Here is a 23,892-nt window from a genome sequence, read left to right on the forward strand (position 1 = left end):
TGAAGCTGCAATTACAATTCAACTTAAACTCCTCTGTTAACTTGAAATGGGACAGAGATCCATCCCAGAGCAGACTTCCACTTAACAAGAAGCTGACAGGAAGTTAGAGAAGACAGCGGTTTATAAATCAAAGGATTACTTTGAAACTGCTTTAAAGTTCCCAAAGCAGGTAACTCAAATCCTTTGGTAGCAATACTTCTACCCCACAGCACACAGATCCAGACTTGCCTCGTAGAACTTAGCAGCAATTCATGCTGAGACTCAGCACTGCCCAGACAGCAGCAGCCAGCACGACAGAGCAGTCTGCAAACAGCTGAGTGTGTCCAACAACAAACTCTTCAGCCCTGAATAGAGATTACACACCTTTAGCTCTTGCTACACAGTTCCAGCCTGCAGTGCATGTGCCCACTCTATCTTATGAACAAATTTCCTTTGATGTGTCATTTAAATCTGAAGGAAGGCAAATGCAGCTGTTTGAGTCAGCTGCAGCAAGTTACATCAACAGTTTCTTGTCAGTTCTGTACCAAACATGCTTCCACAAGAAGAAACAATACAGCCAATCTAAGGAAGATTTCTTTGCCTCTGAAGAATGACCTGAGATTTTCATCCACCTCCTTCTCCTGATCTAAAACTGACCCACCCACTATTGCTAGTAAATAAAGTTTTCATTTAAACACTCAGATTTAAGTTTATTCATACACAGCAAAAGTTCCACCTGCATATTAAAAAAAACAGATTAGAAGTAAATGTTTTATTCTTCCAACTAAATTCCAGTACTACAAGGGCAGTAAAACAATGATACACTGAAAAATTGCAGCAATAAACATTTGTTAAAGACTGATAGAATAAATAAAAACTACAAAAATGAGAAATCATATAAACCCATTCTTAACCCCCAAAAAAGTCATGGAATACAGAAATGCCCTCCTTCACTATTTCACAGGCAGTACTGTGGGCTATTTGCTTAAAATTGTCCTGGGATTACATTCTAACTTAACTGTGATTACAGCTTTGTTGTAGTGCACAGTTATGAAAACCACACTAACTTCAGTCAGAAGTGTCATTCTACATTTTTATTTACACAACCAGTGAAGGGCAACTTCTAGAACACCAGCTTTAATCCTTTACTTTTTCAAACTTATTAACATAAGAAGCCAAATCGTAATGATACAGCAAATGAGGCCACTGGTATTATTACAGGTAGCAAAGGTCCACATCCAGGTGGTACTGACATCAGGGAGCACTCCAAAACCAGTTGCTGCATAAGAGTGGTTGCCACTGACAAAAGCTTGAAATAACCTGTGTTCACAGGGGGAAAAAATATGGCATTGCTGCAAGTCTTTACTGGGACAGCTTGCAACAATAAAACAGGGTGTATAGGGCAGCCCACATATGCAGAAAGTGTGATTCATGAAACATCTGGAAAGAGAAAAAACAAGAGTTAATGACAGAGGTAACAAATGCCAGCTCATTGCAAACCTGCTGTGGCAGTATCAAAACCCAGCAGGCTATGGGAGACAGTTCTACATGTTTTACATGTTTTAAAAACAAGCTCATTTTCTCTCACACCTTCCTTTCAACCTCAGTCTTCCATATTATCCATTTCCAAGTATTTTACCTTAGGGCCTAGCTGAAGCTTAACAACAAACAACGGCCATTTAAATTATTGAACATTTGGTAATTCAATGCTGCTGCAGGGACCAAAAGAAACAGATACTCACAACTGGCAGGCTGTTCTCCATATCGTCGCATGATCTGGTCATGCGTGAACTTCACAAATGCGTCATATTGTTCTGCAAGGACAAAGCATTAGAAGTGCATTAAGTTTAACTCAAGCTGAAAAATATTCGGGGCTAATTTTTATACACAGAAATCATACAAAGTTATACACACACCCACTACTAGTCATTTTAAGTGACATTACACAGTTCATCGCTGTCATTTCCTTCTTATCCCCCAGAACAACAATGCAGCACGTCCCCTTAATTAAAAGACTTCCCCTTACAAACTTCTGTAATGAGGAGGACAGCAACATGCTTGAAGAGAATTATGCTGCACATAAACAAAGACCTCAATATACCTAACTCCTGCTAATGTCACACACTGTATTTTGAAGTAATGAAGTGTGCCCATTTCACAGATCCATAACGGAGGCAGAGTAGCTACAGTGAACATGGCATTAAGGTCAGTGTTAGGGTTGGAAACAATTTCTCTGCTCCTATCACTACCAGATGTAAGAAAATTAATTCAATGAAATGGAAACACAGAAGTGCAGGAAAGGGATTTGCTACAGAGTTAGAAATTCTTTTTTGGTGACCACCAGAAAAATCAAAAGCAAACGAGAAACTAAAAGGATGAAATGCTAAGTGACTAACACCAAGTAATTGCAAGCACAAAAGCAGCTACTATAGGAGACACATAGTTGACTGTGGACTGCATGAAAACAGCTACTGTGCCATCTGAAATGAAATTTAGATATGAAACGTACTAATTTGGCTTTGAACTAAGCTCTCTTATTTCCCAGAAAGGTTATTCTTTCTATACACGCATACATACAAATACATTTGCAGTATTTTATTCAGTTTTAATATTGCACTCATCAGCAGGATATCACCTTTCAGAATTAGGAAATTGAACAAGGAGAGTAATATCTACCAGATGCCGCTCCTCTCCATTCCCCTTCCTCCCTTGTGGAAAAATACATGTGCAGCAATGTGGGGTGTTCTGAGAAAAGGGCAAGGTCAAAGAAGGCAATCTTGAACCAAAAATGCAGTTAGATTTGTAGTGGTTCCTAGTCCCACAGGTTTGCCCCATTAAAGTTCCCATCCTCTTGCAGGGATGAGCTTCACCTTTGAAGTAAACAGGGTATCAGTAATCAGCAAGTAGTGCAGCAGCAGCCCAAAGTATGGACTGGACCCAAAGATCTAAGGACATTCATCCCTGACCAAGGGGGCCCACAGTCACAGCAGCCAGTTCCCCTCTGCCCACAAGCAGGACCTGTTTCACTGCAGTTCCAACCAACGGCTTTTCAGCAGCCCTGCAAAGACTGTAGCCAAACAACAAAGTAACACAAGGAGCAGATCGAAGGACCTGTTGCCCAGAAACCATTCCAAAAAATAACAGCAACTAGAACTTTTCCTAAAAGTATGTGTTAAAGGCCAAATATGAGCTTGCAAACTTCCTTCTTTAAAGCTGTATGTCAACATACACAGCTGCTTTGTAACATCAACTTTGTTTGAACTATGGCTTTGCAAATTTTAAAAAATCCAGTTACTAAAAAGCCCCTTTCTTGTGGCATTCAGATTCAGAAGTTAAGCAATCCAAAGGTAATAGCAACCTACAATGAACAATTTGAAAATTTAAGTGAACGCTGGTAAAGATACTTATGTCACTGTCATCCTGTATCATATACATCCTATTTCAAGTCAAAAGCTGGCTAAATGACATGTACACAAATATGATTACTGTAGTCTTCACCTCAACCTTTAATATGAAAGGCTGTTTTTCACAAATTCTAGAAAACCTTTCTAGTCAGTCTTTCATTTAGCCCCTTGCAAGCCCAAGTTCATGCTAACACAGCAGTTTCAGGTAACAGAAGCAGGAAGGGAAATTAGGGCATTACAGTGATCTGAGTTTTCCATTTACCAAATGCTCATTCTGCATGAAAAGCAACTCTGCTCACAAAGAACATGGGAAAAGAAAAGAATAGGCAGTACCTGGCTAACTACCTACACAACAACTGTGATTCAGAAAGGAATAAAGGAAGTGTCTGAATGTACACGTTCAGTTAAGTCCCTTGAAAGAAGCCATTCAACTGAGATTTATTATGGAATTTCCAGTTAATTTCCACTGATTTCACTGAGAATCTCCTTACTGAACAAAGTTTAGAAAAGCATATAACCATTCTGTCAGGAGACAACTACAACTGGCCTTCTATGTAAGGAATTTCTAAATTCTTTTGGCAGTCTCTTTCTAAATTCCCATATAATGCTGAAAATGTATTATTGGCCTCGTATATGAGATGCAGTAACGTGATCTTCCTAATTGCCCTTGGTGAGCACCACTGTAAGAACAAGTAAACCCAACTCACCTCACTAAACCACAACTCCCCAGATGGAATTCAATCCCCTCCTTTCCCAAAACCAAAAATGACAATGCTCCCTTTGGGACTGAAAGATGGAGCACATATAAGGAACTTGACAGAAGGATTTCCTGCTTGTAAAGAACTACAAGTTGGTACTCTGAAAGCGTCTGAAACAAATGTAAATCTATCTGGCCTTCAAATGGTTATGATCAGTGCTAAATGAAATACTTCTAAGAGAATACAAGAACTAACCTAATTCCTAACAAACACAAATTAGGAGAAAAAAGTTCTGCAGTCCTAATTCATCAGTTTGAAGCAGGTTAAAAAGAAAAACACAGAAATAGAACATTAGGCCCACAGCAACAGAAGTATTCAGGACTCAAGTTGTAAATAGATGTAGATTTACAAAAGACTTAGAACTATAGGAATTTCTTACACAGAAATGGCAGATCACCAAGCACAGAACATGAACTGAATCTCAGGTGCAGAGACAATACTATCACAGGCAACCCACAATCCAGACACAGGTCTGGTGACTTTCAGCACAGGAATGCCTGTAGAAGGCTTTATTCACACACCTGAAGAGATCAGAAAACTTTAATTCTGATGTGTTTTCAGGTGGGAAGCAGAAAAGCTGTAGGTACTCAAACACAAGTCTGCTGCTGAATGGTGCACTCAGATGCTCATTATAATCACACTAAATATTAAATTAGATACCAGATCATACTGTGAAGGCACCTACTCTGAATGCACCAGAATTTAGGTGCTCAAATGCCAGCAAGAGGCTTAGAAGTAGAGGACTTCAAAAACTGAAGAAAGGTCATATTTACAATGCTGACATTAACATGATCCTTTTGGAAAGATAAGCTGGCATCAGGTGCCAAAAATTTCAGCTGAATGGTGTGAAATACAACAATTCAACATGGCACATCAGAAATGCAGTTAAACTGACTCTCAGGCAGATATCAGACACTGCTGGCAGCAGTGTAATGTTAATACCGGGAAGAGAAAGGGAAATCTTAGGTACTGTCATCTTGCCAAATTCCAGAAAAAAGAAGTCAGTTCCCAAGCAGGGAAAAAAATCCAAAACACAAGAAGTTCTTCACAAAGAGCTCTTAGGGCAGTAGAATACAAAGTCCTTCTGGGAAAAAAAAATGAGGAGGAAACGATCAACTCAGCCATGATAGCAAGAGAAAGTTCTAACTGAAATAAAACCACTATTTTCACTGATTAGTAATACCCAGGAGTCATAGTTTCTATCCAAAGCAGCACAGACCAAAAAAAAGGAGTAAACATTGTTTTTTCCATTCTGCATGTAACCCCATTCCTTAATAAGATAGGTCAGGAAAAAAAAAAATATTGTGTCACAAAAATAAGAAAAAGTTTTAAGCTTCCAAACTCACTTTAACACATCATTCTGAATTGTAAGATACCTGCAAGTTTTGTGGTCAAAATTTCTTCATACTCTTCACGGATTTTCTCTTCACGTTCTTTCAGCAAACGTTCACAGATCATTCCAACTTGTCTGAGAGTAAAGAGGGGCTGTTCTTTTTTCAATGGTGATGATGCTGCAGATGAAGTACCTAAGATTAAATATTTGGGCACAACAATTTACAAGTAGATCAGAATCATTTTTATAATCAGTTTTCTTCACATCCTTTACATTAAAGGAAGTTTACAAAATATCTGGAGAAATCTTTCTCTGCTACTTGAAACTCCTAATTACTATTAAAGTAGAACTGGACACTCAAAAGGAACATATCTGCAATGGACAACAAGCACAACTATCAAAACACCAAGAGTGTTACACAAACACTATGAACACCATTTATATGGGAGTTGCCATGTACAAATTTAAGCTTCTATTTTATATAAAAATTACAGTACAGTATCACAGTACAGTATATTAGTGCAATGATAGCTGCTTTGCAAAAGCCTATTACAATATCAGGGACAGGGTATGCAGGACAGTCTCTTGAAAACAAATGCCAGCTTTACATCCTACCGATTCTTAAAATGAGAAGCTACCATCTTCCAGATCAATGCTAGTATTGACAAAAAAAGGCAGCAGTAACTGGTGAGAATGCGCCATAAACCACCAAGTAACTAGAAAAAATTATTTACACAGAGTCTAAAAACACACAGAATTACACGGAATTTTCTGGGTACCTGGCAAAGCTGGTCCAGTAAGGAGAAATGCATGTGGCTGTGCATCAGTAGAACAACAAGGATCTGTCTGCTGGAAGCTATTTTCTAAATGTCTTCTCTTCTGCATGCGTTTGTACTCCTGTTTTATGTTGTACAGAATTTGTTCTAAAAAGAAAAAAGAAAAAAACCCTAAAATAGTTATATGTCACCATTTTGCTTGATTTTCACTCAGACACCAAAATGCTGTAAGCAAATAACAGATGACAAAAGAGAGACTCTTACAACATGGTCTGCAAAACCCACTGTGTTTTTTTCAAGACATATACAATTAAACTACTTACAAGAAATGTTAACCCAGACTTTTTTCACCAGGAAAATACCAGCAAAAACACTGTTAATTAAGGTCAAGTATTGGTGCCAGAGTACTGCTAACAAAAATGAATGGCATCCTAAAATTTAGGAGCTATCAACTATACAATACACAAGGATAAAAATTAGGCTATAAAACTTATACTGGTATTAATAATCTTCCCTTCATACATTTAATTTGCAACCATCTTTCTCCCCCACACAAGGTTTATCACTCATACACTTAACAGTAACAACAGACTCTGTAATAAAACATCCACATGAAATACCATTCCACTCTGTAGGTTTAGTGGCCTACAGGCAGCACAGTGAAGAAGAAGAAAACACAATTTAGACAACATGCAAAGAGCACCTACCACTTAAAATATCAAAGAATTGGAAACTACAGGCAAAACACAGAAGCCTTCCACAACATTTCTGACAGCCTCAGATCTATCTAAATAAACATAATGGATGGATCAATAGTCTCTTTTAAAGGAGTGTGGCAATATGTAGTCCAGCACTTGATTACACTAAATGAAATACAGCACATTATTCTAATAACATCATCTCCACTATAGAATGACAAGGGAAAATGCAATCCCTGCAATGGAACTACCAATCCCGTGTGCCTTCTCCCTGAAATTCCATGTACCAAACGACTCTCAGGTGCATTAGTGGCCTTAACTGCATATCCTCTAGCAATGTAAAATATTAAAGAAAAAAAAAGTATTTTTCTATTTTTTAAGGAGACCTACCCACAAAGAGGCTTCTAAAAACTCTCTTTATGAGAATTCTTAGTTTTAAATGCTCAAATACAAAAAAAAAAATCCCTACCAGACTGGCTTTTACTCAGACTTCTAAAGTTTTTGGCAAAGATAGCTTTCCAAAACTCACATACATACAAATCCACGTGATCACGTCAAAGTTGCAAAGGACTCCACTCAGAACCTTCCTATTTCTGTTCTGCATTTTGCCAATACAAAATTCTCAACCAATTTTCACGTCTGTGATCCCTACACTACTGAGGTTCCATATCTGATCATTTTCTAGTAAGCAACCATGTGATGCAAGTGACTTCAGCTACCAGCTTATTCAGTCAGTGGCTGAAGCCTCTAGTAGGCCAAGCAGAAGCAAACGCTGGACAATTCTTAGCTCAGATGTTTAAATATTGGCGTAGTTCTTCAATTCTGCAAGTCAGTCTAGAGGCTTCTGATTTACAAAAAGAAAGAAAATTGTTTCCAGTCAACAGGAATACCAGCATTTTCAGCAAAGGAGCTTCTTGGATTTTGTCCATTGATTAAAGCCTTTATACCTTTTCAGTCCAGTGTCTGAAGTTGTACGATTTTCAGCTCCCTTAGATGAGGTCAATAACTTGGTTCAAAGAAGCAGCAAATGTAGAAGACATAAAAAGGAAACACAGCAGGAAAGCTGAAAACTAAGCAAGTGGGGAGAAAAGTACTTGAGGGGGCTTAAGGATTCCTATTTTTTGTAGGACAAGATACATACACTGCAGCATGGTACAGAAATATATAAATCGTGTTAAACCACGATGGACTCAGGCTTCCAAAATTAAACAGAATCCCATCTAGAGTTTGTGAGAGGCACACACACATCAGTCAGAGAATGGCCCTGCAACATTTTTACTCAATGACATTATGGTGGTAAAATAATACTCCTCAAAATCAAGTGCTGTTATCGCTAAAGTGATTCTGCATAATTTTGAGAGAGAACCAAACTATCTCATAAGACCACATCTGTCCTAAAGCACGTCTACACTATGGGAAACACGACTGCACACATTCACACTGTATTTGCATTAACTGAAAAACGTAACAGACCATGTCCATCCTTCACTACGACTACTTCGTCTTGGGCATACTTTACAAATCCCACATGAAAAATATCAGCCAAATTTCAAGGGTAACAACTTGAATAAAAATCTTCTCTACAGCTCTCCTTTGTATTACCTTTTTGCAGAAACATTCTCAAACCACATTAACCACCAACATCATGGAGGACAAAAAAAGTAAACAGACTGGTCAACTGAGAAAACAGCAAGAGTTAAATCAACAATCATCAGCCAGGTTTCCTCCAGTCCTAATAACCCTAGAAATTAAACAGGCAATAATTTAGAGAAAATGTTAAAATACCAGCCAAAATAGAAGGAGTAAAAGCAACGAGGTGGGGAGTAGGGAAACAGGGAGAGGCAGCAAAGAATTTAGGTACTGACTTCGGGAAAAAAGTAACAACTAGGATAGAAAATGAAGATTTGTGCACCAAAGACACATTATTCCAGATTATACTGAATTTCGGACAAAGAAGTCTCTTTTGTTACAGCAGTTTCATCTTTTAATTTGGCAACACTTTTTAATTTGCCACCTTCAAATTTAGCTCCGAAAATCAAAAACCGCAAAAAACGCCATGACAGATACATTGGGAGATCCCTGTCCTGACAAAATCACTTTGACAGTTTGCATTACTATGACTTCAGGTGAAGGTAGAGAACTAAGCACAGTGAGATAGAGGAAGAGACTATTTCATGAACATGACAGTGACTACATCGCAAACAGCAACCAGGAGAAAAAAGCCTGAAATGTTAAGGCCTGGCTGAACACTTGTTTGGCACGTACATAACCTAGTTTGGTGAACGATATTCCTCTACTCAGACAAATTTAGGAGATGTGGCGCAACATTGCTCAGTACAGAGAACTGGACTACAAGTTGTACTCAGTGCCTTGCTGATAGTAGGCAAGGTGACTGTGAGAATGACTCGTCTCATGCCTTTCTGATTTAAAAAAATCGAGATTAACAGTCAAGAAACACAAGTTTAACGTAGCACCAAACTTTCAATAACTTCTCACATAACTGATCAGACCAGGAATGCTTCAAATAAAGCAGGTACATTTTTGCACCAGCAAAGACTGAGTAGACATTTTTATTAACTTACAGTGGCATAAAATCTTTGACTTTAAAGAAAATGGCTTCACTGTGAAGTGAAATGTAAGACTGCAAATATTTATGACTCATTTTAAATGAAAATCTGAATGCTAAATTAAAATAATCTAGTACAGTAAGAAAAGTTGTTTAAGTGCACTAAGATACTTCTGTCATTTTCAGTTCTGCCTCATAAATCCACAAAAATATGTGGAAAATGTTTTTATAGCATCTCAGCACCTGAGAGAAGCCATGAAATATTAAGGCAGTGCAAGCCAGACAATACCTACATAGCAGACATCTAACTGGAAAGACCTTTAAAGCTCTGGCCCAGTTAAACAAAGCTTAGAGTTAGCAGATCCAACCTAGTTTTGCTTCCAGAAAACCTTCCTGCCTTTTTTAAGTTCAGTTTCTTAACCTCTCTTACTTCCAATTAGCTCTGACTATTCCCTCTGCAGTTGACAACTGAATTAAAATGTGCATTTAACTGGTGTCAAACACAGGACAGGTTGTTTTATGTGTTCCTCAACGCAGAGGCCCAAACTGTCCTTTACAACAATGACATGCATTTTAATTAACAAATTATTTTATATAAAAAACTAGAATCTTAAAGTACACCCGTTAAAGAAAATCTGGTTTATGTGAGTTTCTCTAGGACCATAAAATTGAAGTGAGAACTTGAATCCCATATTACAACTTATTAGGTATTTTAAAGAAATACTTTCATCCATCTTATAGGTGCTAAAGTTCAAATCAAACGTTGTAGATCATACAGTGATTTCATCTGAGGTGACAAAAGGAATATATTTAATATGATCAAACAGACATCTCTGTGGCCTATCCTCAGTTTCTTTTAAATTTCAATTTATCCCCTCTACTCAGTGTTTCCTACTGGGGTTAGAGATGCCTCTGAAGGCACAGAGCTATTTAGCAGGGAAGACCAGGCAGAGGTGCTATAAGTGAAAATGAGACTTGCTGAATCTAGGGTATCAGTAAGAAAAAGCCACACTGCTAACGCACTGAAATGAATTAGTACTTCATAAATAACATTTCAAATTCAAGATGACTACAACTCTCTGCCAGCTTCTTATACCACCTTCTCCTCCTTCAGGTCCAAGGCTAAGATAAAGAATGATAAACCAAAAATGCTAGTGTGTCACTGTAACCTCTGAAGGGATTCAGTCAAATATACCTCAATACAATTAAATGCATGGACACTTTTTTTATCTGGAGCTGTGTGCTGAGACCATAAAGCTCAGTACACAGGTTCCTGAAATACTGCATTAAGAAAGACAGCTTTCACACCAATTTTCTTTCAGAACTTGAGATGCAACTCAGAGAAGAAAGATTTCCTAATGAAGAGAGGATGAAACATCAAGGGGGCAAATCAGAGTCCAAGTCTGACATCTGAAATATGTTCTGTCATACTAATGGATTACAAAGCCAAATATTCATTTCCAAGGAGTAATGAAGTCTTCTAACTTCCTTTAATTCATGATAAAAAGTCAAGTTAATCTTTTCCAAAATTCTGTTATCTACTTCCTTCATCCTGACCTATAATTACCTAGAAATTATGTACAAAGGAAACAGCAGAGCAACATGAAAAGGTAACAAGGCAAACAATTATTTTCTCCATTTTAATAACTGCTTATCAACTGTGTAGGTGCTGATTGTTCCCCTGAAGGATTTTTCTTCTTTTAGCCTGATTTTTAAACTAGCAATCTCTCATCTCAGTTTCTGGCTTCTCTCATTTAGCTGAAGGAAAATTCAGCAAAACACACAGGAAGGTGACTCAATAGGCTGAAATCAGAGTAGCAGTTTTCCTGGCCTGAAATGGAATCTTAAGCTCAGGTTTCAGTTTGCATTGTCAGTATTCGACATATGTATTCCAACTTGAACCATGCCTGAGATTTCTTCTGAGTAATAATCAAATGCTATCCTGATGTCAACAGCATGCATCTTTAGGGATTTCAGCTTCTGTTAAAGCAAAACTGCTCCACTGTCCCTAGTTCAAATTTATGTATAACATTTCCATTAGGCCTTTGCCCTTATTCAACATCTAGGTGATGCTACCATAAGCCTAGTTTTGGTCTCTCTACCAGACTACTGACACAGAATGTCAATTTTAAGATGCCAGCTTCCCCTAAGGGCAGCACTGCAGCAGAGCAATAGGTAACAGTATTCCCCACTTTTTTCTACCTACTTAACCAAGGAATTCACAGGCACAGACAGGCATTACAACCCAGCTAGTCCTCTTACTCACTTTGGTCACACTGATGTGACCATTTTACTCCACTGATGTTTCTTAATTAGGCATGGTCTATTAAGACTCCAGTAACAGAATGTATACTTTTGGAAACCATGCTCACCTCAGAGGAGCATGCTGCAAGCCCAAAAGAACACTGATAAAGGGTACACAGTGACACTTCACAGCCACTGCTATAGCTACACAATGGACAGGAGCAGCTCACAATGGACTCTGAGGCACAGAGTAGGCTTCCTCTCGAGATCCAATTACTTAGGGTTTCAGGCTGATGAAGGTTCTGGTTCTCCCACAACAAGCTGGATGCTCACATATGCATTAGCTCATTCTGCAAATGTGTTATTTCAGGAAATCCCAGTTCTCCTGATCAAGGGGTTGAGGAATGAAAAATAAATCAAGCAATGCAAAATGTATTAGACACAGCAATTAGATCTTTCCCTTCACATAAAAAATTGTCACATTGCATTTATCAGACTTGCCACTGAAACAAAAAACTGCTTCAACATTTTATGACACCTACAACCAAGGATATTTAATATTTATAGTCACCACTATAGGCATCTATGCAGAAATTTCTCATATAAACTAAATTATCAAGTCCATTACGTGACTTTTTTTAAGGGGTGGGAATGTTTTGTTTTTTAAAATCCTAATGATTTCTGCAATACTGGAGCACAATGAGAAATCTGGCATCTCACCAAGATAATTTAGCAATAAATACACATGTGGATAAATGTTAACAAAACAGAAATTAAGCAGAAAGATGCAGCACTACTATGTCACATTCCAAAGCCCTTAGATCTGTTCTTTAAAAGCCAAACCTGTGCTTGGCCACTGCCTGACCAAGTTTGAGACAGAAGTACTTCTGTTTGCTCAAGAGGGCAACTCAAAGGTCATAGGAGGACAGCTTATAGGGAAGACTAACGGTTCTTCCTATTCAAAGGGCAAAGTAATTTTCTTGCATTAACTTTGAAAATGTGTGTCAATTATGTCAATTTTTTCCAGACTATTCTCTGAAAGAAAAAGGTATATGTTAAAGGCAAATTCATCTACCTTCTGTTTGTAAAGAGTCCCTCCTGAGAGAGGGACTCTCACAACCAACTCCCTTTGCAATCTGTAACTAGCCTTAAAGCAGTAAATACCAATTAGGCACACTCATTACTAAGTACTGCATAAATTCAATAGTTTCCACATTCTGTCAAACTTTTGACATTATCTCTGCTTGGATTTCGACCAGTGACCTGAGTTGAAGGCCTGTTCTCAAAAGCTCCACCCACTGCAATTTTTGGTTTGCAACATTAGTTAGTTGCTGGGGAAGTGTCAAGGCAGACCAATGTTTCAGATGGAGGAAAACCTGCACGTGGAAAAGTCTGTGGATTTTTAAGTGATTTCATGAACAGCTTTTAACTACAACATTCTTATATAAAGTTCTACTGGCAAGTTAAACTGATTTTGGATGGAGTGTGGAAAAAGAGCTACCGATCTCAGTTTGCCTTTGTAGTTATACTATGTACCAGGAATTAGGAGATTTAAATCCCTAAGGTCAACACTCTCTCTCCCTTACACCCCCACCCCATTTCTTTGGACTGTATTTGCCACTGTAGCTTCAACCTCAGAAATATCCAGACATGCAGGCTTTTAACAACTGACTTGCCTCTGAATTTAAAAAATGTCAGTGTAGTTTTTTCTTTTCTTTCTCCCCACTTCCAAACACAATCTTTCATCATGGTAAAACTGAAAACAAGGGTTCCAAAACATCCAGCAGAGAACAGAAAAAATAGTACTGCCACTGCTTTCTCCCTTCACCCTCTAGAATTCATTTAACAGCTTTCAACAGCAGCCTTCTGACTTCAGAGGAAACCCAACAAGTGTAATGCATTATTCACAGGCATCCAGACCCAACTGCAGTTTTTCTGATTATACAGAACAGTCTCATTTATAGGTAGAACTCACATGAAACTAAAACTCATCTGTAGTATTCAAGCAGTAGAAAAATTCTTAGAGGAGCCACTCTTTCAAAACTAAACCCATTTTATGCCAGGCAGGTATGTTCTGCACTGCTTATAGTGAACACAGTTTTAAAAACACCATTCTACATGCAAACAATGGTATTCAAAAATTAGCAAACATACTTAAGAGTATGCTCAAGCCAGTAAGCACAATTCCATTTGGCTGCCAAATTCACCGACAAACTGGAAGTGACCTAACAGCTGTTCAAATAACCAAAAAATATTAAAACATTCTCGCAAGAGATAAATTTCATCTTGAGTAAGCCTACCCTCTCTCAAACAGACGTACTGGTTATTTGTCTATGACCACTCTATACAGGCAGCTGTTTTCTCATCTGACTCAGTTCTTAGCACACCCCTCAATCAATCTGTATTCTACTTCTAGATAATTCTTTTTTGAAATAATGAACGATGTAGTAAGAAATCCTGGTGTTGATAGTTTCCACTGGCTGAAGTTAAACACCAGCAGGACAGAACAGAAGAGAAATGTTTATGGGTGAACTTAAAGTATAAGCATCAGGTTTTATATCCAGAGCTCTGATTTCATATTACCCCTACTTTTCATTAAACAAAATTCAGACAGACATTTTTTAAGTGCTAGAAATCTAAGCATTATAGTAACAGATTGAGAAAACCGTAAGTGAAGTCAACTGAATTCTGGCTATTGTTAACAAATTTCCCAACGCAAAACGGTGACTCAGTTGGGAACACTTTTCAAGTCAGACTGGAATTCTTTTCACACAGAGCAAGATTCATCTAACCCTAATGTAGACATCTGAATGCTTACATGGTCACAAACTCAGTTTGCAGTCACTGGAAAGCAATACATATTTCTGCAGCACACTTTGCCTCAGCCTAAATCAGAGTTCTAGAATAAACCATCTGTTTCTTCCAACTGACTATCAAGAAAACTACAAACTATTAGGTCAGACATACATTTACAAAGTTAGATGAGATGAATCCCACATAATCTTTCAAGTGTCCCCTTTAAAATGATACACTCTGGTTTGCTCACAAATGGTTGAAATGAAATACAGACAATGTGGTAATAACCCCAAATTCAGCTGAAGGTAAAAACTAAGTAAGCTGATTAACAGACACATTTTTACCAGCATGGTTTATTTAAAGATTTTTTTTTCCTGTAACATAAACCAAAGAGAAAGTTTTTAAGCCAAATCCATGCAAACATGCACAATTTATAAATGCTTCAAGCACTGTAAGAAACATTTTGATTTACTGTCCTTCCTTCTTCATTATATTATACAAATGGCTTACATAAAATACATCCTTGTCTGTACAGAATCACCTTTTCACACAGATTACTACCTGCACCTCTGATTTTCTCAGGAGATAATGAGGCCTGTATATGCTCAATTTCAGTAACATTTCGATTTCTTAAGCCCTTCAGAATCATTAAGATAGGAGCTTAGGTATTACCTCAAATACTGCTGTAGGTTGTCTCTACTAAAAATCTTATTGATTTGTCTCCTTTCCGCAATATATATTTACTGGCCAGATGATATTTATATTAAATATTCATAACCTAAGCTCTTCAAATCCTAAAGAAACAAGCCAAAAGAAATCCTTGCAAAGAAGCAACGCTTATCCTCTAAATTAATTCTGATTTTAAACATCTCAAAGTACATGTAATGCCTCACTGTATCAGGGAGTGCCATCCATCACAACTCTCATCTCAGACCGCTGACTCATTCAAGATCTTTTCCTAGAGGTTCAAAAAAAAATCAAGGCACTGATGCCAAGTTTAACTCTGTATGTCCAGTATACATTTCCTCCACAGCAATTTTTTTGTTATTTTATTAAAACCTGTAAAAAAATGCATTCTACGATATAGTTTTCAAACCAAGAATAACCACTGTCCTATGTGGAGGAGATGGCAATTTGAAAACCCACTCCAACTTACTGCCTGGTAATCTGGAGCCAACTTTTGTTATAAAAGAGTACCGAATGCAACGGTGGAAGGAATTCTGCTGCAACAACTGCAGAGGGCTTATTTCCCCTGCACACAAAGGACACGGATGCATCCATACCTCGGCGCTACAGCCGCTCATGGCCGCGAGCTGCACCGTCCCTGAGTGCATTGCTGGAAGCTGCCCACTGGACTAACCATAGCACGGGCCAATCAATCCCGAGTGCCCAGCCAAGATTCATTCCTTTCTTCTCTCCCTACTCGCTGCTAAGAAGAACTCGGTTGATTTTTAATTGACAACCCTTACACAAGCAGACCTGGAGCTTTAAGGGCTGCGACTGACTCATCTCTCGCAGGTTAAGAATGTAAAAGGGTTTCGTTCTTGCCCCGCGTCTCCCAGACGAGGAGAACGCCCGATTTCATTTTATCTGCCCTAAAGGCAACTCTCACCCTTGCACACAACCGCCTTCAACGCTCGGTTTTCCTATGGAACTTTAAGGATGCCATAGAACGGGTCAGCCGGGACGGTGGCCCGCATTAAGGGGCTGGGAGCAGAATCACCCCTTTGTTTTATCCGCTTTTCCCTTTTCCCACTGGTGTTTTGCGGGTGATGGATGACAGGCCGCCCTCCAGCTCCTTCCCTCCCCCCACGATATCTGAGCAACGGGAGGAGGAGGTGCCGCCGCCGCCTCGACCCATGGATAATGGCTGCGAGGAAAGGAGCGATGAGGGCCCCGCCGGCGCTCCCACTCCCGACCCCAGCCCAACCTCGGTCACACCCCCAGCCCCTGCCACCCCCAGCGTTTCCGCAGCTCGACTCGCCCCTGCGGCTCTCCTTGCCACATCCAGGCACCCGGGAAAAAGGAGAAAAAAAAAAAAAGCCGGCCTCCCCCCTTCCTAGGATAGAGCTTCCCCTCCACCCAGCACACCCCTCCGCCCCGTTCTCCCGCTCGGGCCCCTTTTTCCAGTCTCCCTCCCGCACTCGCCGACCCCTTTCCCTACGGCCACCCTCCCGCACCGGCTCAACCCGCCCCCCTTCTTCCTCCCCTTCCCTCCTCCTCCTCCCCCTCTCCTGCTGCAAACGGCCATTTCTATTGTGTCTCTCGGTGCCAAGCCGACCACGGATCGCCCCGGCCGCTGCCAGCGGCACAGCCCGGCAGAAAATGGCTGGAGGGGGACGCTAGACCCACCCAACCCTCCCCTCTTCCTGCTCCTTCTCCTCCCCGTTCCCCGGCCGCTTTCCCGGCCCCCTCCCCGCCGAAGTGCCCCCGGGGCGGGTGCCGGGCACAGGGGGTGCCGCGTCCCCTCACCTGTGGTGAGCCGGGACGACACCTCTCCGAAGGGCGAGGGCTCCATGCGCAGGTATTTCTGCGGGGAGGAGGCGGCGGCGGCGAAGGAGGAGGAGGCGGCCGAGGCCGGGGCTGACAATGGCGTACATCGCCTCCGCTTCGGGGACGCCGGGCTCAGCAGCGGGTCAAAATCCAGAGTCCTTTTCAAAGTGGCGCCGCAAGCCATGGCGCGGGGCGGCCAAGGGGGCTCGGAGCGAGGGGCAGCGCAGACGGCGGTGGGAGCAGCAGCAGTCGGCCCTGCCCAGAGGCGCCTTCCCCGCTGTCTGGGGCGGGCTGGGGGGGAGGGAAGGGAAAGGAGGGGGCGGCTGCGTCAGGGCCGCCTCCGCCGCCTCCCCGCCGGCCTCTCTCTGGGGAGCGGCCCCGGCAGCGGCAGCAGCAACCCCGGCTCGGTCCGGCTGGATCTCCGCTCTCCCCGCCCGCTCCGCCCTGCCCGGCCGGGACAAATTCCGCCCTCGGCCGGTGGGGGGGCGCGATCCGTGCCAAGGGGCGCGGGGCCGGTGCCAGGGGCGCGGTGCAGGGCAGCCGATGCGGGACGATGGCGGCAGAGGGGCCTGGGCGACGGCGATGGCGGCGATGGCGCTCCCGGCCGTAACCCCCGCACCAGCAATATGGCGTCAACAACAACGCCGCCGGTTCAAACGCCAGCCCCCCCCCGTCCCGCTGCGGAGGCTCACGGGACTCGTGGTTTTCTCGCCCCGCCCCCGACGCTCAAACACGGGGTGACCGCTTGGGCCCTAGAACTACAATTCCCGGCGTACTCCGCGCCGGCCGCGCCGGCTTCCGGGCTCCGGTTTAAATCCCCCCTGGGAGGGTGCGGGCCGGGGTGTGGGACGCGTCGGGGTCCCGGGGAAGGGGTGAGGGTTCTCGTCGGGACAAAGGGTGAGAGCCCTGTCTGGTCTCCGAGTGGCTGCGGTAGCGGCTGTATGTCCGTGGGTCGCTTGTCTGTATGTGAAAAAGGGGCAAAGTGCGTTCAGTGGCCCGCATGGCCAGGGCAGAGCAGGGAACGTGCGGGAGTTGGAGGTGACAGCTAAGGACACGCCAGGAAAGGCCTCACGGTGTCGGGAGCTGTATCTCAGGGTAACCGATTGGTTTCCCCGCGATTGCATAAAGGGCATTCTTGCTTAAGGAGGGCGGTGAGGGAAGAGTGCTTGTGGAAAGAGCACAGCTCCTTCCTGTGCAGCTTCCTGATTGAAATAAACTGTGTTGCAGTTCACCCCGATGGAAAAGCTAACAGAGGTTGATAGCCCCCCAAAATATATGTAACTTTTAGCTTTTCTGTATCTTGTTAATTTAACCATGGTCATAAAGACAGCTTGTTTTTGAAGATAAAATGATGAATATGACCTTGTAAAATTTTAACACTTTGTTGCTTTTTTTATTGTGTTCTGAAATATAAGGTAGGCTTTCTCTAACGGTATAAAAATCCCACAAACCTTACCATCATTGGGAGGCAGGGATTGCTGTATACGCATTTGGTGTGTGGCATATATTGCTAATTAAACCATAGCAGCACCCATTCAGTCTAAACACAAATGTGCTTTGCTGGCAGTGTGGTTGTGCTGCCCTTAGTATGACCGAGGTTCCAGGTGGTGGGGTGACCTGGCAGAACCTTTCTGCCCAACAAATGATTTGCTTTCTGGGACAGATAGCTCATGACAATGTTGGAGCAATTAGGTGAAATTCACCATACATTTGCTTGAGTTGCCTCGGCCTAAAACTGATTATGGAAAATAGGAGAATGATTCCTCTGCTGTGAGCTTTTCCTTTCCAAGGAAAGGAAAGGAGGGTGCTAACAAGCCTTTCTAACACTAAGACAAGTTCTGATTCTCCGTAGCAAGACTCAGGAAATGTACCGCTGTTATTACAGTCTTATAATTGTCCTCCTATTACTATACCGGTACTACGACTTCTGTGGACATTCTTCTTTGCAATAATGATGGCTCATTTTCCATTTGTTTAATTCTTCATTTCTATTACATTTCCCTAAGCAGACAAGTTTCCCTGTGTTCAGGAATCATCACTGAGTACTCTTACCAAGCACTTCACCCAGCAAGACTAAGGCAAAAGTGCTCTTGCAGGCTTTGAATTAAGGAAGCCCTGTGTACGTATGATGTACCTACTTAGTTTGGAATGTCCTTTGCCCTGCTTCTACCACCATCTATATGTTGAGAAGTGCTTGTGTTTGGGTGCGATATTGGAAAAAAAGATAAATTTCAGAATAACCAGCATTTTCCCACTGAACTTAATATTTTAGATACATATTCTGCATTCAGCAGCAGCAAAGATTTGGTTATGTTAACTCATGTCACACTAGATCCTAAGGACCATTCAGGTGCAATTTAAGTCAATTAAAACAGTCTGAGGAATCAGGTGAAACTTCATCAAGATAAGCTACTAGAAAGTCAGCTTTTGCCAGCATAGGCAGCACTGTAATTGTAAGCAATTGATTAGAACCATGATTGTCCTAATCAACAGAATTACTTGGCTTTTATCTGACCTTTAGTTGGTTGAATTAAACTGAAGTCTGATTAAAGTCAAAACAAAAATTCACACAGCCCTTTGCAGCAAATTAAACCCAGCTAAACCAATGCAGCTTTGCATGTAGACAAGCCCTAAGGCAGCAAAATGTCCAACAGCAGTGACAAAGTGCTTGATGATTGTCAGGGGACATGTGTTTTTACTTTCATGGTGGCAGGAAACACCATAGGGTCAAGGCTGCAAACCACTGTTTATATTGTTCTTTCTTCTACTTACTTATTATATAACCAATTTGCAGTGCCCCATTATGTGCTACATGGGGTACCTTTAAAATTATATATTATAAGCATATTTTTAAGATAAATAATACCTGCACATTTTATTAATACTGAGAATGGGAGAGCTTATTCATAAATGGTGATGTGCTAGATTTTATTGGGTCTGCACTTCAAGCACGACACCTGTTAAAAAGACAAGTTCAGATGGAGGACAACTTTTTGACCTTTCTATAGCCTTGAATGAGGTGGGAAAGCAACGCTTTCAGTGTATTGCTTTGGGACTGTGATGGGAATGTCATAGGTGACCAAGTGTTGGGCTTTGCATTCTCTTTTCTTCCTCTTCCTTCTGCCATTGCTTTGTTTCCCCATTGGTTTTTTGTTTTCTTTTCTTTGCTGTCTTCTTCTCATTCTCTTTATATACCATCTTGACTCTACTTTCTCTTCCTTTTCCTTGAGACATCCTTTTAATTTAACGTGAGGTCCACATCACAGTCCCTATCTTTCTTTTATGCCATCTAACCATATTCCTTCCACTTCACGCAGTGGTTCATTTCTCATTAACCTGTCATGCGTGTCAACATGGGAGCATGGATTAGTTGATCTATTTTCTAGGACTTATTCACCTCACCCAGAGTGAGCAAAACTCACTTTAAGCATTTGTCATGCTACTTGAATTTGGATATGCATACCGAGGGTTTCTTACTTGTATATCAGGCACACGTTTTAGTTGCCAGTTTTGTGACCAAAATGTAGTAGAGGTTATCTGTCAGAACATCAGTGAAGCGTTTGTGTGGTGCCAGGTGAGAAGGATGATTTAAGTTGAAAAAAATGGAGGTTAGTGCAGGAGTTGTAAGGTGGGAGAAACAGCCAAAATAGAACTGGAATAAATTTCTCAGTCTGTTCTGCTATACAGTCACATAGATAGTGCTGGCCAAAGAGGAAGGATGCACAGGAACAGGAGTGAAAGGCAGAGTTAGTGAAGGTTAGCTCTGCTAATTTAGATGCTGGTAAACTATATGAAAAATTGTGATCTGAACCTGCAACATGCACTGATTTTCAGTAGGACAAATCTATTTCTTAGGCCCGAGATACTAAGGTATTTCCAACAGAAGTACAGAAGTGTATTTCACAATATGAGAGACATTAAAAACACCTATTTTCTCTAAAATTCTATATATATTTCCACATACTCAGGAAAGATAAATTAAAACCAGAATCTGTGCAGGTAAAGATGACTGAGCTGATTAGGATAATAGAAATGGAAAAATTAGAGCAGGAAATTAAAGTGTTGTTATTTAAGGATTTTTACCCTAACCAAATAATTGTTGAAGTGTATGATTTTTCTCTAAAACACAAGGAAGAAATAAGTTCAGGAGATCTATTTTTGTGATGAAGACTGTCAGTTACCTCACCCAAACTCTAAATAAGGGAAAGATTTATAAGTGCCAGAGGAATCAGTTTCCAGAGCACTCTTCCAGTAGGAGTAGTATGGGTGAAAATAAGCAAAATCAACACCAAATCTTTAGACTAGGGTTAGATGGGCTTTATGTAAGGCTTATTATTTTTTTAGAAAGGGGTTGTATGGTACAGTTGCTTTCAGTGACATGAGACTATCGGGGTTGACAGAGAACCTGTCAGCAGTCTGGCAATTAGTGATGAGGAATTTTAACCACTTTTAGGAAGTATTTACTGTAATGCTGGACGGAACAAACGTAATGCAGCCCAGACCAAAGGTCACCAATCAAAATGTGTATAGTGTCACCAATAGCATGTCACAGCATGGACAGTGTCTTCAGTGTCACCAATAAGAGTGTGTGCAGTGTCTACAGTTTTTTATGCTTGAGACTTTTGACCAATTGTGTTGTGGCAAGATAGTGTACAAAGAGTATAAAAGAAACACTTGAGAGCAATAAACAGCTTCCTGTTCACCTTACACCTGGACTACGTCTGATATCTGTGTCGCTTTGGCCGTTCCGACATTATCAGTGACATGAGACTATTGAGAATGACCCAGGAAGTTCTGTAATATAAAGTGACAACAACAAAGTCACAGCAAAACTAAACTTTTTACTGGATGGAGTTGATTTTCTTCACAGTAGCTAGTGTGGAATAGGTTTTGGGTTTGTGACCACAACACTTGATAATACAGGGATGTTTTCATTATTGTTGACTAGAGCTCATACAGTGTCAAGGCTGTTTTTGTTTCTCACTCCACCAACAAGGATGCACAGTGAATTGGAAGGGGACACAGCCAGGACAGCTGACCCCAACAGACCAAAGGGACATTCCATATCATATGGCATCATGCTCAGCATATAAAACTGGGGAAAGAAGAAGGGAGGGGTGGGAAGTTCATAGCGACAGCATTTGCCTTCCCAAGTCACTGTTACATGGGATGGAGTCCTGCTTTCCTGGGGATGGCTGAACACCTGCCTGCCTGTGAGAAGTGGTGAAAGAACTTCTTGTTTTGCATTGTTTGTGTGTGCAGCTTTTGCTTTCCCTGTTAAACTGCCTTCATCTCATGCCATGAGTTTTCTCACTTTTACCTTTCCAATTCTCTCTCCCATCCCACCAGGGGAGGGTGAGTGATTGGCTGTGTAGTGCTTAGTTCCCAGATGGAGTTAAACCATGACAACTTGCAAGGAGGTGAAGCAGGAATAACCCATTTGAGTCAGTTCACGTGTATTCAGAATAATATATCAAGGCTATAAAAAGAAAATTACTAAACTCACTGGAGTATACGCATGAATTGTGCTAACAGACCTGGATATACAATAATTAGGAAGCAGTGAGTGAAATTTTGCATCTCTGACTACTGCAATTACCTCAACAATTTTAGGAAAGCATCAAGTAGTGAAGCATGGACAGTGCACTTTTCTGTCTGTTGTCAGTCACAGCCTTATGTAGGATCACCAAAAAAAAAGTAATGGGGTATAAGGAGAGCAGTGTCATGAGGTATTGGAAATGCTTCTGCAACCTAAAGAAGGATTGCCTTACATCTTGCACGCCCCTACCCTCTGATGTCAAACATTTTAATACGCAAACATTTACATGTGGCTATTGGTTATCTTCCTCCCTTTTACTATTGTAAAGAATTCACATTTTTAAACTTCACTTATGATTTTCTCTGCCTGGATTTTGAAGAAACGCTGCGCCAAGCTAAACTCTGCACTGCTCTTGATCTTAAAAAAAACTGCCACAGTGCTTTAGCAGAAAGGACAACTATATTTCTTATGCGAAGATTTTTTTTCCAAAGTGTTCTCTTACATCTTTGTGAAAGAATTTTTAATAATTGATTCTAAGGGTAAAGGAGCAGCATGGTATTGCATATTAACTGGAGAGTAGAATCAAATCAACTAAAAATCCATTGAACTGGAATGTTGAAAAAAATTACAGGCCAAATATTAATCATGTGAGTAATACTGAATATGTGAATTAAGAGCCATTGGAGTAAAATATGCTGAGTTGTAAAAGTTCCTCCGCTGTTGTGGTGGACTAGAGCCTGGATCCTCCGTGAGCTTACACAGCTTCCTTGGGTTGAGATATAGTGCAGGTAAGGCTTTTCTTCTGTGCCAGTATGTAAAAGAACAAACCAGCATAGGACAGAGAGACAACTGAGATGTATCAGCTATTTCCTACTGATTTCCTCAGGTCTGGGAGAAGGTTTGAGACACTATCCATTCTGTTCATTTGCAGCACATAAGAAATGGGCGTGCACTTTCCATTGCAGATCTGTTGCCTCTTGGGGAAATTTTGCATGGAAGCTCAGTGGAAACCAGCTGAAAATTTCACTTTTATTAAAGCTCAGTATTCTAGTTTTCTGCATTGAGCAGTGAAGAACTGGGGACTTAAATTAAAGCTCTTATTTTTCCAGATAATTTACTAAGGTTCAACTCCTCTGTCACTGTCTTACCTGTTGTACCCATCCTTTTGTTTTATTCAGATAGCACCTGGCTATGTTTCATTCTCAAAAACCTCCTCCCTACCTCTGCAGCTGGCCTTTGGGATGCTCCCTGGTTCCCAGGCGGGTGGTATGTATGTGTACTGTACCTTTTATACGTACCTACTTCC

The 23,892-nt window shown here is 41.0% G+C and overlaps 1 protein-coding gene across 2 annotated transcripts; it reads right to left on the reverse strand.

The window, feature by feature from the left end:
• Positions 1-736: 736 nt before the first annotated feature.
• On the reverse strand, positions 737-17,708 carry AKIRIN2 (akirin 2). Of its 2 annotated transcripts, none has more exons than XM_051777993.1 (5): positions 17,027-17,708; positions 6,254-6,397; positions 5,518-5,652; positions 1,722-1,793; positions 737-1,419 (listed from the first exon to the last, which is right to left on the reverse strand). In XM_051777993.1, the coding sequence occupies exons 1-5, from the start codon at positions 17,229-17,231 to the stop codon at positions 1,409-1,411; spliced, it is 567 nt and encodes a 188-aa protein (XP_051633953.1). In that variant the 5' UTR covers positions 17,232-17,708; the 3' UTR covers positions 737-1,408. The 2 variants fall into 2 exon arrangements, with proteins under 2 accessions (XP_051633953.1, XP_051633952.1); XM_051777992.1 differs by having other exon boundaries at positions 5,518-5,667; positions 17,027-17,703.
• Positions 17,709-23,892: the final 6,184 nt, after the last annotated feature.

Source organism: Manacus candei, unplaced genomic scaffold, assembly GCF_025592945.1.
Source record: "Manacus candei isolate 608988 ecotype Guabito, Panama unplaced genomic scaffold, ASM2559294v1 h1tg000011l, whole genome shotgun sequence".
Lineage (NCBI taxonomy): Eukaryota > Metazoa > Chordata > Aves > Passeriformes > Pipridae > Manacus > Manacus candei.

Bases quoted from the DNA above. Each gene is read 5' to 3' on its own strand.
- AKIRIN2 (XM_051777992.1), bottom strand. From the start codon at position 17,231: ATGGCTTGCGGCGCCACTTTGAAAAGGACTCTGGATTTTGACCCGCTG. The intron at 5,668-6,253 runs GTACCCAGAAAA...ATTTAATCTTAG, and splicing joins TACTGGACCAGCTTTGCCAG to GTACTTCATCTGCAGCATCA. The intron at 1,794-5,517 runs GTATCTTACAAT...TTGTCCTTGCAG, and splicing joins TTTGACCACAAAACTTGCAG to AACAATATGACGCATTTGTG.